At 37.5% G+C, this 13260-nt stretch overlaps 1 protein-coding gene across 1 annotated transcript in view; it reads right to left on the bottom strand.

Annotated features, from left to right (window-relative positions):
* The window catches only part of GPC6 (glypican 6), a 738606-nt gene that overhangs the window by 60675 nt on the left and 664671 nt on the right, over positions 1-13260 (bottom strand). Inside the window, exons 5-6 of the mRNA XM_042867958.1 lie at positions 7474-7604; positions 221-364 (exon numbers count right to left, since the gene is read on the bottom strand). Coding sequence (XP_042723892.1) covers positions 221-364; positions 7474-7604 — 275 coding nt within the window. The remainder of the gene's footprint in view (positions 1-220; positions 365-7473; positions 7605-13260) is intronic.

Genomic DNA, 13260 nt, shown 5'->3' with positions numbered 1-13260 from the left:
CTAATACATAAAAAGTGAGTCATATTGTTCTCCTAGAATGCAATTCTGTTGTATTTCCAATGGGAGAAAAAAAGTTATTGAATGTCAGAACAGTTGGCACAGAAACTATATGAAGTGATTATGAAATTATTAAAAAAAAATTTGTCAAGAGATTATCATTCTTCTACTGTATTACCAAACCATTTCTACTTATTGAAGAATGAAGTACATTTTGCCTTACCAGCCTATCCAAACTTGTGCCAGCAGCAGTTGTAGGTCGCTCCTCTGGGTTATATGGTCTAAACCGTGTATTGAAGTTTTCAGAGACTGAACGGGAAGACCTCAGGGCAGGTGCTGGCTTAGGCTGACCACATCCTTGGAAAACCTGAAAAAGATATTGTAGGTTACATGACAGCCATAAAAAAGAGGGAGGCTGGTGTTTTACATCCTCTTTTTACTCTCATATATTTGAAACTTCGTATTTTACTGACATTTTCATAACAGTGAATAGAACACTTGCTCAAAAACTCAGTTTAATAATTAAGCATTAATAATTACTCAATGAGTACATAAGAACAGATAGGGTCCTTAAAAAACACCTACTTCATGAAGGTGATTATTCTAAGAATTTAACACTTGAAAGCACTAATGAGCCCTTTGTGACAGGACTTGTTTAATAACTATTTCAGCTTTTGTTAAACATGGTACTTACACAAAATCACAGTTCATTCATAATCCTTCTCTACAGCTATTCCTATCTGGTAATTTTGTTTGTAGTCTCAAAGAAAAGGTCAGTGATGAAAGAGTCATATGACTAGATTATTTTCTTATTTCCTAGCTGGCCTGATACGAGAGATGATTATAGCTGTATTTAGTGGGCAACTGTGAGAATAGTTATCTGGAAGTGTGTTTGTTTTCTAGGTATGAAGATAATGTTCAGAGTTGTGAGATTTTTCATATTCTCTCATTTGGAATGAAGTTTCAGTTGCATATATCTTGTGCATCCTAATGTGAATAGAAGACACATTTGACCGTGAGCATTAGGTATGTATCCCAGAGGAACTCTTTCAGAAGCCGGTCAACTGAAAGGAGGTAGAATATTCATGCAATAACATTTTTCAAATTCTGTGATGAAATAGGATCTTAGTGTTTGCCTTAATGCCATCTTTTTCACTTCTGGAATAACCCTTTTTTTGTTACAGTTTGGCTACTTTTAACATTTTGCCATCATTCTGAAGAAAAAGAAACTAAACATCATCATTTATTGTAAGCTAGTTTTTATAAAACTGTAATGCCAAACACAAACTATTTGTCCAAATGACAAATGTATGTGCTGGGAAAATTTTACACATTTCTTCTGACTATAGATAAGTTATGCATGAGGATCTTAACTGTTTATTTAGGTATCTATGAAGTCCCTCTTGGCCAACTAAACAATCAAGCTGTTTGCTTACAGAGACAAATGGCAATTTTGCAACTTGACTTTCAGAGGAAAGTGTGGATACTCAATCATAGAATCACAGAATGGCCTCGGTTGAAAAGGACCACAACGATCATCCAGTTTCAATCCCCCTGCTATGTGCAGGGTCACCAACCATCAGACCAGGCTGCCCAGAGCCACATCCAGCCTGGCCTTAAGTCTTCTTAACTTTCACAGAATGTGTTAGGCTACCTGTGTGATCATGTGGAATAGCTTTAAGTCTGCATAATTTAATTTCTCTTGTGACATATTGGAAAAACTAACACAGATATTGTGGCATTTCACTTCATAGTTGTAAGCAGTAAGTAGTTTTGTGTGAACAAAATTATTTAAAACCAGACAATAACAGAGGTAGAAATTAGATAGCAATTTTTAGATCACAGAAGAAGAAATCATTTAGTTTTTAAATGACTTGGCAAAAATGCAGTAAGGATGCAATGATCTGTAACTAAATTTTGAGTGCCAAAACCACATTTTCTAATTTGCATACAGGCATGAACTGACAAGACAGAAAATGTAAAGCTGATACCTGAAATTAACAAATGCTCCCTAAGAAGAAGCACATTAAATACTTCACAGAGCTGTTCAGAACAATTTATAGGAAAATATGCTGGTATTCCATTACAAATGACGTGAGCTAGCAGTAAAAATCCACTCTTTAAAAAAATGTACTTTATATATAATTGGTGCTGTCCACTTCATCTGAATTTGGAGAAGCAATTCCACTTGAAATTAAGAAATCAAGGTCTAGGTGTATGAATGTAGGTGTCTGTTTTCGAGCTAAACACCCACTTTTAGGCAGTGGAGATGAAAATTGCCCTTTGGTTGCTTTCTCATCAGCATCTATAATCATCCTAGGATATCTGACATCTGGTAAGACTGTCTTAACACAAGACACATGGGAGACCATTCCTCTCTGAACTGCAGATGAAGCTCATATGATGCATCCTAGGGTGCCACAAAGAGCAGAAAACCTCTGTGGTCAGGGGCTTTGAACGAAGCCATGTGATCGAATCAGCGGAGCCAGTGTAAAATTACTTCTATTGAGCTGACTAAATGGAGCTATCTACTTCAGGATGAGTGAGTAGATACTGTGAAAAAGGAGTTCTTTTCCTAGGAGAACTCACTATTTTGAATCCAAGAAGAAAGAATTTCTGAATCTATGAAGCTTTGAGTCATACTATTATTTAGATGTACTAGTGCTCAGTGTTTCCTATTGAATGCCTCCATACAACTTTGCTCCATTGACTCTCTCATCTTCAAATAGAATAGTATTGATTTTTTTTTCCTGAAGTGCCATTATATTCTTAAAGTACAGGGCTCTGGAAAGAACACAGATAAATGAAGAGGTTTTGTTAATATGAAACTCTAGGGCTATTTTAAGAAGAAAGTTGGACAAGTAGTTTTATGAAGATTTCCTCCTTATAAATAATACATAAGTAGTCCGCTATGTCATGGAGCTCATTCGTCCTTTTAACTGGAGTAATTGCCAAAAAGGAACATGTATCTATAGATTAAAATGGCACGTCCATCAGCTTAGATAGAAGATGATTTAAGACTCACTAATAGGAGACTCAGCTATGGGGACAGCCTTTATGGAAGAGCAAAAATCTTGGCATGGTATCCATATAACACTTAGAGCAGTCAAGCAAATATTTATAAAACCAGATGGTTTAAAATGTGGAAAATAGCCCAATATACGTTGTGTTTTGAGGAACAACGAAAATTACACAAATACAACAAAATTGGGAATTTTCTGCATTTTGAGGAATTGCAGCACTTTTTTGCTGTTTTGTGAGCTTTCTTCCACTTCTTGAGAACAAGCAATCCTTGCAGAAGTCAGATATTAAATATTTATATTACTGAAGTGTAGGATTTGCTCTTTTACTTCAAGCAAGCAAGAAAGGTAAAGGTACTGCCAGATTTATGGGACATTTGTGAAGAACTTCAAGCAAGTTTGTTTTGGCAAGGATTGAAAAGATCATAGATATTTGATAACTCCCTGAATATTCTCTGGGAGAAGGAGAATAAGAGTTAAGCATATGTATGCTATGACTACACTTTGAATATGAGCTGAGCCATGAGTAAGAATATATAGATTTACTAATTATACCACTTTTATTTTCAGATCACAAATACGTGTCACTGCTGAATGACAGAGATTTCAGTAATAAGATGTCTCAGACATTACCAGGAGAAGCACAACTTCACTCAGAATCGCAGAATCACAGGGGTTGGAAGGGACCTCTGGAAATAACCCAGTCCAACCCCATTGCTAAAGCAGATTCCCTAGAGCAGGTTGCACAGCTGGTGTGCAGGTAGGTCCCAATATCTCTGGAAAAGGAGACACCACAACCTTGGGACAGCCCATTCCAGTCAGTGCTCTGTCAGCCTCACAGTAAAGAAATTTTTCCTCGTGTTTTTATGGTCAATCTGTTGCAACCTGATTATTACCAGATATTGCCCTCAGAGACTACTGAAGTCTGAGTAGACCCAGTTAGCCAAGCCTACATTTAAAACATACAGACAGCCTAGCTTTTTTCACTCTGCAAGGATGGTTTGCAGAAGGTACTCTGTCAGGATGGCTGTGAGTGTTAGATGATAAAGTGATGGAATTTGGTTGTGACGATCTTTAGTCTTTGCATATTTCTGGAAAAGGGAAACTCAGATCTGATTCAGAGCATGTAGATTTCTCTTGCAGTAGGCCTTGGGGTTTGACTTTGTGAACCATTGGTACTTTCTGAAAAGCATCTCCAAATACTGCAGCTGTCAGAAATGTGACTTTCCCTGAGGCAAAATAAAGACCTCTTGAGGATGTTGTTCAGGGACATGACAGCCACACAAGGTGAGCTGCATATGAAGCTTAGAGATTTGTGGCCAGACTTTTTAAGCAGCCAGTGCTGAATATAGACTGTCAAGAAAACAGAGGATTCCAGCCTCAGGATGAATTGGAAGATCTTAGCATAATACTAGTACCTGGTTAATGTGAACTGTGCTGAAAGAATGAACTACAGTCAGCTTACAAACAAGAAAAGTCAATGACCTAGGAGCAGAGATGCTCCATTTAATGCAGTGACAGGTACAGGGATATGGCTGGGACTGTATGTCCTTGGTCAGGAATACAAAGATAGAAGAGGTATTTGTGGCACCTCTACAATTTTGTTTCAATATTGATGTGCACCGATCAAGAGTGAAAGACAGAGGGTTTGTATCTCCTAAGGAAATGAAAGACAAGATGTGAACTCCAGCAATAAGCCCTGTCTGTCTGCACTGATTAATTGTTAGCTCATTGGCTTTTTCTTGGACTGCTCCTACTTGTTCTTTGCTGAATGAAACAACTTCAAAGAATGTAGATCTCAGCAGTATAGAAATGAATTGTCTATATCACTCGGGCCTCAAGGTCAGGCACTGTTCTTTATCCCCCTTTTATTTATCAGTACAACTGTAACCATGAAGATTATTTCTCAGAAAAATAGTTCTGAATAGGTTGTGCATATTGTAATACAATTATTATGTTGGAAAGCACACATCATTGAATTTTGCCTCCCTATGCACAGTAATGTACAGCAAATTTATTATACCTAACATATTTTTCTCAAATAAATTCCAATATATAATTGCAGATGGTATAATGCAAAACATATATCTTGCAAAACAAAGGCAAACTGATAGTTTTAATGGGAATGACTTTTGGAACAGAGCAATTTACTCAAATGCTTGAAAAAGGAGAGGGATGGATATTAGTTTAATTGATCTCTGGGTCTTCTGTCTGAAAAGGAGATGAGATTAGTGAGAGTTACTTGAAAAAACTACTGTTTGTTGTAAATTTTCCCATTCCTTTGAAGAGAGAAAAAAAATATAAAATGGCCTTAAGTGCTACTGAACAAAGCTTAGAGACTCTTTGTAGACATCAGACAGATTTTCAGTTAGGAAAGGATGCATGTCAATGGTGAAGAATAATGTATGTGTATGTGGGTGTTGCAAGCATGATGTTAGTGCATCATCATTTTCCCATTGTAAAAATGCATTGACTGACTTGTGGAAAATAGGCTGTGATTTTTTCCAGTCACCACATTTTCAGTGGATACAGTCAAATGCAAGGTACAAAATTGTTTGAAAAAAGAGAAAATAGCACGATTTCAACACCCTGCCTGAAGCTTGCTGAGTAGAGACTCAGAATATTTGACAAGCGTGGCTTTTCTCCTACATTAGATCTGCAATTGCATTCTGTGCACCCCATTACATCTGGTAAGGTATCTGTCATTTTCACTGAAGGTCTAAGTGGTCAGTATGTATAAGGGAGAAAAATTAGGCAATAGATGAATGGTGCAAAGTCTGCTCATACATCATCTCTATAGATTTGACATGACAGACGTAGAAGATCACAGAACTGAACCCCAAGACTTTGCTCTCTCATACTTGAATAATAAAACACTTCTATGTGTCAGGGCATGAAAAAAGAGGGATGTAACCTAGGAAAACAAGGAAAATGCATTTCTGGAGAATAATGGTCTTAACAGAAAATACAAAAGCCCCTCAAGCAAAGACAGCTCAGTTATCTGTGAAAATGTGGAAAAATAAATTTCACTGATATAGTTTTGAGAAAATATTGGATAAGATTTCTCTTAGAAGAAAAACTTTAGAGTGCAAATGGAATTTCAGTGATTTATTAACCTTTACAGCAAATAAAATATTTCTGAGGGATATGACATACAGCCTCCTCTATTGCAAATGAGTAGTGTGATGAGCTTGTGCCAAGGTGATGTCATTGGATTCTGGCATGGAATGCAGTTTCCTGACTAACAGAAAAGCTGTGATATTGGAGCAAATGAAAAGGAAATACACCTGAGCCTTTGGTCAGCTTTCAGTGAAAATATTTTCTGTTTCTTTTCTGAGGTAAGGGCTGAGTTTTCTGAAGCTGGCCTTTGATTCCCCAAATGTTTGGCTGATAAACTCATTGATCACTGCTGCCAGAACAAAGTCTCATTGCTCAGGATGTAGACTACTTTCAAAATCCAAGTAACTTCAGGGAAGTTGAAAGTAATAGCGTCTTGAAGGAAATTTTTATAATCCCACAGCAGTGGGCCTGTAAAATAATCTAATTTTGGACTGGCAGGAAGAATATTAACCTTTTATCCCCACAATTTTCCTAGCCATGGCAACTTCCTTTCAAACAACGGAAACTCACCGACTCAGGTAGCCATCTCGCCAGCACCTAACTGGCTGCTGGGAAATCCATGTGGGTGGAAACTCTCAATGCAGAGAACCTGGCAAACTGTTGACTTTCAGTTTTGTTAACTGCAGTGCACTGATGCATATTAAGGAAAAGACATTAATTGGTGACTGCTGCCTCAACAGCACCTGCTACTGAATTCAAAGGACCTTATTAATATGGGGTTCAGAGGTGGCGGTGGTCTGTGTACACAGACACACTAAAAATGGAAAGGAGGACGCTGGTATCATTAACTCTGTTTATCTTTATGTCAGAATCCAGACAAAACTCCATCAAACTGAGGTCTGCTAATCAGAGGCTGTCCAATGTAATGATATTTCCCTGGAGAGGATATTAAAGGAGGTTAAACGGATCATTTTCTGTTCACCTCAAACACATTGTGCTGTAGCCTGACCTAAACAGATCAAAATGTGTGTGGATGTTAATATGGGGAATCACAGATAAGCACAGGCAGAGCTTACTGAGTGCACTCTGCTGAGTATTGAGTATTACAGTTACCTCTAATTTTTAGCAGTGTCTGTTTTCCCCAGAGTTCTTGCAACTATTAATTTGAAGTTTGCTAAATGACACTTTTCTCCCATTGTCTTCATTTTAAAAACTTCAGGCTTGTTTAACTAGACAAAGGATTCAAAGGCATCCCAGTGAACTATTGAATGAACAAATGTAATTTCTATTGTCTGGACAATCTCTCTTAAGGCCTGGGCAGAAAAGAAGTGCTGGATAAGTTTTTTTCTCCTCCTTGTGATAGTGAGCAACAGAGAAGGCGTGACCCACACAGTACCTTTGCCGACACCTGCATGCTGTTTTCTTGCATGTTCATGATGGCTTCAGAAATCTTGACATCAATAGGATCCATGACTGATTCAATGTTGAATGGTCCCTCTAATCTCTCCGCTACCAGAAGCATAGCATCTGTTAAAACACAAAGCAGCCATTCCCTTAAAGAAGAGGTACCTTCAGGTGCCTCAGGCAGACCGAGCGCTCCAGACAGCAGTATGAGGATGTGTGACAGTGGGAAACCTGCCTGCAGTGTAGATCCCAATCAGCAGGAATGTCTCCCCTTTCCACCACCACCATTGAAAGAGGAACAGGGACTGTAAAAGTTAGATTAATAGTAGTTGCCATAGCATTATCGAGCTTGGGGTGCAATTATTTTACACAGCATCACACCACTTGAAGCAGCCAGACCTCTGGAGTGTGCTTATGTGTTCTCTGTCCCAAGAAGTAGCAAGATGATAGAAATGAATCCCTGGCATATGTTCTTGGGGGCTGTGTGAGATGATGAATACTTTGATATGATATATTATGGTGTTATAATTAAAGCAGCTGTTCTTTCCAACCTTAATGATCTCATTTTCTCTCAATACGTACCACAGATGAATATTGGATTTCTGCCATAGTATATAGGTATAACCATGTTCACCCTGCTGCATTTCAAACTGTAGTTGAGAGGTTTATGCAGGAAAATATACTCTTTGTTTTTTGAAGTTAAAGAGAATTGAGAATTGTTTACTTAATTTGCTTTTGAGACCCTCTCAAAAACAATTGTAGCTGGGAGAGTTCACTAACAAGTAAAAACAAAGCAACTGAAGTGAAATTAACAACAGTAAGAACAGATTTGCCACATCTCATGTCCATTGACACAGACAGCACAGTTTCTGTCATCTGATATACTGCATTTATACTATGCTTTTGAACATCACATTTCTTTCCTCTCCTATGTAAGCATCTAAGACTTCCAGAATCAACGTACATTTAAACCCACAAGCAATATTAACACAATAAACAAAAACCTTTGCATACTCTCTATCTCTCAAACTCAGGCTTCAAAATGTACTAAGCAGGCCTCCTCCTAAAACAGACCTCACTTGTTCTTTGCTGCAGAAAGTACCAGTCCTGCAAAGCTGTGCCAAGAGGCATGGAGCACTCCATCGCTTTGATGGCAGTGCTATCCCTGCACTTGGCTAGAAAGTCCTGGGGCTCCTTTCCTGTTTGCATGGCTGTCTCCTTCCTTCCCACAGAAGCATGCACCTGTGGATGTAGGGAAGAAGATGCTGGTGTCTTACAAGAGTAGCTGAGAAGCAAAAATCTATGCACAGCCTAACCTGAGGGTCACAGCATGTTAATAGTTTATGTGCAATCAGTGAGTGTCTAAATATCCCACTGAAATTGAAATTAGCATTTTTTTACCTAAGCACTTCTGTAATTTCAGGTCTAATATGTCACTGTACTTTCAGGCTAGTAAGAGGGGCATGCCTCTTTTTTGGAGTGGGGTGTTTTACACTTGCCACTACCTGTGAGAAATGGTGAGATGAAAGCAATTCAGTTTCAAACAGAGGTGTTATTTTGACAGCCTGTTATTTTGAAGTGCTTTAGTTTAAACCCTTTTCAATGGGATGCTTAATGAAAACTGCACCTAACTCTGATAGAAGAACCAACATATTTTATGCACATACAAAGTTATATACTTTCATAGGCACACACACACACATATATATATACCTGCACATGCATGCATTTTATTTTTCCACAGATGGAAGTATGGTCCAGTGTAAAGGATTTAATTCCCCACAAATTTATAATGTCTTCTATAAGACATTTATATCTTTGAAATTTACAAGTAATGAGATCAGCCTAAATCCCAGCTGCCACAACTACGAGTAAGCAGTGTTCTGGCAAAAGTGGTGGCTGGATTCTGGAGGCGCTTTGTTTAGTCTTAGGAGTTTATGCATAAAAGAATTGGTGTTATTTATTCATTACAAGAGTAGCTCACATCTTAATTTAAGGACAGGTAATTCTTTACTCCAATGTGGTTTAATTTGGAAACTAACAAGCTGAACAAGCCTGCTTTTGAGCTCAAGTACATGTTTGAGATAAGGGACTTTGTTGAAATAGAGGTCAGTAAATAGGTAACTGTTGGTATGAGAATCCTTCAAGTGGTAGCATTAGTTCACTTACTGTTTGTTCTGATGATAAGGATTGCTAGTTCTGAATTAAGTCTTGAAAAGGAATCTCAACTATGTGACAGAAAAATGCATCATCCTTGACTGAACAGGAATCACAGTGTCAACTGTCAGAACAGCCTTATCTCAAGCAAAGTGCCATCAACTTCAAAATGAATAGTACTAAAATATATATAAACTAAAATCTATTCTTTGGTTAGACAATTGGTAATTTTAGAAAAAAAAAACACCTTTCAGTACATCAGCTTCCGTTCATAACCTGAGTTTTTGCATTATAATAGCAGCCTTAGTCTTCGTTCTGGGAATGCATAAAGCTGAGGAGTGTAGTTAATTCCTGGCTGTCATAGATCTCTCTGAGCCTTTTGCTGTGTTGAACTTCCTTGTTAGATATATTCTAGTTGCAGAACTGATGGTAGTTTCAAGAGCTTGGGTTCAACTTAATATTAGAGTCAAGTATATGTTTCAGCCACATGGGCTATAGCCCCATGTAAAATAGAAAAGAAGTTCTGAAGGGCTAAGATAAAATGGGTTTATCCTACATTATTTCCAAGGCTCATTCAAGTGGCTATGCTACTTGAAGGCTCATTTTAGGGCCCAGATCAGACTAGAAGCCCTTGTTGATTGCAAAATTTAGGTAAGCTCTTGTATAAACTGAAAAGTGGTGTTTTTGTTTTCAACAAGATGTGTGGGGCCACTGATGATTTAGTGGTGGTTGGACTGATGAGTTACTCCTGCCTCCTTCTGGGACGAGTACCAGCTCAGCCAAAGCAAAAGACAATGAGTAAATGACATTTCTGTGAACTGCAAAATGATTGTCTCAGTCTTTGTCTGACTGAATTCTTCCTACTACCTTTTCTCTAACCATTGTTGTCCTTAACATTAAGTCAAACCTATCTGGGTGATATCTGACAGACCTTGACTGAAAGAAGCTTTGAAGAGTGAGGAAATCATATTATTTGGGAGTGTGTGAGCCTTTTGGAAACAGAATCACTACGGTAGTAGCCTCTCTCTTCTGAATTTTTGAGCTAGCTCTCCAACTAAGATTCAGGCTGAATTTTCTTAACATTGATCTCTAGGAAAAAACAGTGTGTTTTCTTTAGATGAATTCCTCACTTGGAAAATATTCCCTCAACTCATTAGGTTTTATCATCTTATTTGCTAGCCACAACCATAAATCTATTACTACACCATTCTATTCACTTGCATAATTCTGTATGAATACATACAATGTACATGCACAACATATTCTATGCAATTTAATTAAATAAAACCTGTTAGATTGAATTAAAGAAAATCAAATGAAATTTAATCGTCTCAGAGTTATAAGAGGTCATTCAAAATGGTGTTATGATTCTTCACAGTTCATAGCTCATCGAGTCTATAATCATGTAACAGCATATATACAGTGTCCTGTCCCAAGTCTGTTTTTACTCCTAAAATTATTGTATTATTATAGGAGAAGATGAAATGCTTTCAAAATGAAGTTAGGAAAATCAATATGTCTTGTTTTAAAATCTTAATTGTCAAGAACCAACCCTTGAACTCAAAGCATAATTTGGTTCAGTAGGACTGGTAAGTATGGGTTGAATAATTTCTCACTCAGCTCAGTTATTAGTGAGAGCTTAATTACAGTTTGTGTAATAAATGAAAAATAATATATTAATTGACTGTTTTTTTGTTGATAAACTCAGACAGTGTTGTATAATTATGTCTATTCTCTGATTTTATCTTCTTTCCATTTTTTTCAAAATATGCATTGCTTGGGCTAAGTGTGGTTTCCTTCTCCATATACTACAGTGCTTGACAAAAAGCTGGCATCTATCTGCAGTCATTCAAGAATTCAGTTTAAGTTAATTCAGTCTTGCTTTGCAGGCTTGTTAGCAACTTGGAAACAACCCCCCCAACTAATTGCTCACTGACGGACATGGGCTTGCAAAAGAGCCCTGAGAAGGCACAGACCATATGGCACATTAAGTCACTGTAAGTGACACAGAATCTCCTGCTAGGTGCATGCCACTGAAAACAGGAGTGGACACCTCCCTGATACAGTGAAAAAACCCAAGTACTGGAATCTTGGAGCATGGTGTCTGGGACCCCAGAAATGTCTCTGCTGGCTGAACACAGCAGCTTAAAATGCATTTCTACTACCTTATCTATGCAAACAAATAACATATGTTTATGACAACCAGCCTTAGAAGTACATTGCCTCATTCTAACCAATGCATGAGATTTGAAAGATATTTTCTTTTTACTTTTCAAATAATAAAAAAAAAATTTAGATTTTTTAAAAGTAGTTTATAAGTGATGTTTCAATGAGAAGAACAAAACACAGCTGATCACTATGCTGTCATTTACTGTTTAAGTATGCAGAAGGACACGTTTGATGAGGTTTAGTGAACCTTGAACATGTCTGGGCAAAACAATAGATAGAAAATAAATACAGAAGAGTCTGCCTCTGTTTCCTATGAGCTGCATCAAGACAATGTCTTTTTGACTTATTTTGATACCAAAAGTGCTATCTTCCTGTTAATGTTACATTTTATAGAACCATAGAATAATGGAATCACAGAATCATAGAATGGCCTGGGTTGAAAAGGACCACAAAGATCATCCAGTTTCAACCCTCCTGCTATGTACAGGGTCGCCAACCACCAGACCAGGCTGCCCAGAGCCACATGCAGCCTGGCCTTGAATGCCTCCAGGGATGGGGCATCCACAGCCTCCTTGGGCAATCTGTTGCAGATTGAAACAAAAAGAAAAGAGAACACACTGATTTATGAGAAATCTGACAATTTTTGTGGCCTGAATTATTTGGCTATGATTTCATTTTTTCCTTTCATGCACACCTCTGTTGTCCTACTTTTAAATTATCAGTGAGATCTCACCAGTGGCTGAGCTTTCCTCAGAGGAATCCAGAGAAGCATCTGTGGATAAATGCTTTAAAAACAAAATCATTAAATTACTGAATTTCACATCCATCATGAAATTTTAAGGTATATTTTGTTTCAAGGAAAAAGGGGAGAGAAACCTCTTCTGAAATTTCTTTTTGGGAGGTTTCTATTTTTTTGTAAATTTGATCTAACATTTATCAAGGAATGTGAAGTTCTTGTTCATATCATTCTTTGTGAAAAAATATAAAGAGTAACTTTATTTGGGAAGCTTCAAAGGGTTTGTTTATGCACAAGTCAGTGGACTGCAAGAGATTAGTTGAAAACGGAAGAGCACCTTATTGTGGTTTACCATGACCTTAGGCATTGCAATTGCAGTTCAGAAAAAGGATGTAACCATAATAAGCTAGACTACTAAGCACTGCTCATTCAGTACTTTACCAACATTCTGACCAAGGGTAGAGAGGAGCAGGAGTCTGGGTAGTATTTACTGCATCATGTAGGTAAAACTCACTGAATTTTCTATTGTGACACTAAATATAAATAATGCCCATAAAGTCTTTGGAGCAGTGGATGGTAAATTAATGAAGCAAAATAAAAAAAGAAAAATTGAGAAGTGAATTGTAGGCACACACTGACTTCTTGGAAATATAATAACAGCAGAAAGACATTTGTGTAATTCTCTGCCAAAACTTTTACAGCTAGATTATGATTTAC

Source organism: Lagopus leucura, unplaced genomic scaffold (assembly GCF_019238085.1).
Source record: "Lagopus leucura isolate 7727_CA_CO unplaced genomic scaffold, USGS_WTPT01 Super-Scaffold_100001, whole genome shotgun sequence".
In the NCBI taxonomy this organism is placed as follows: Eukaryota; Metazoa; Chordata; class Aves; order Galliformes; family Phasianidae; genus Lagopus; species Lagopus leucura.
This window is presented reverse-complemented; position numbering and strand designations above follow the sequence as displayed.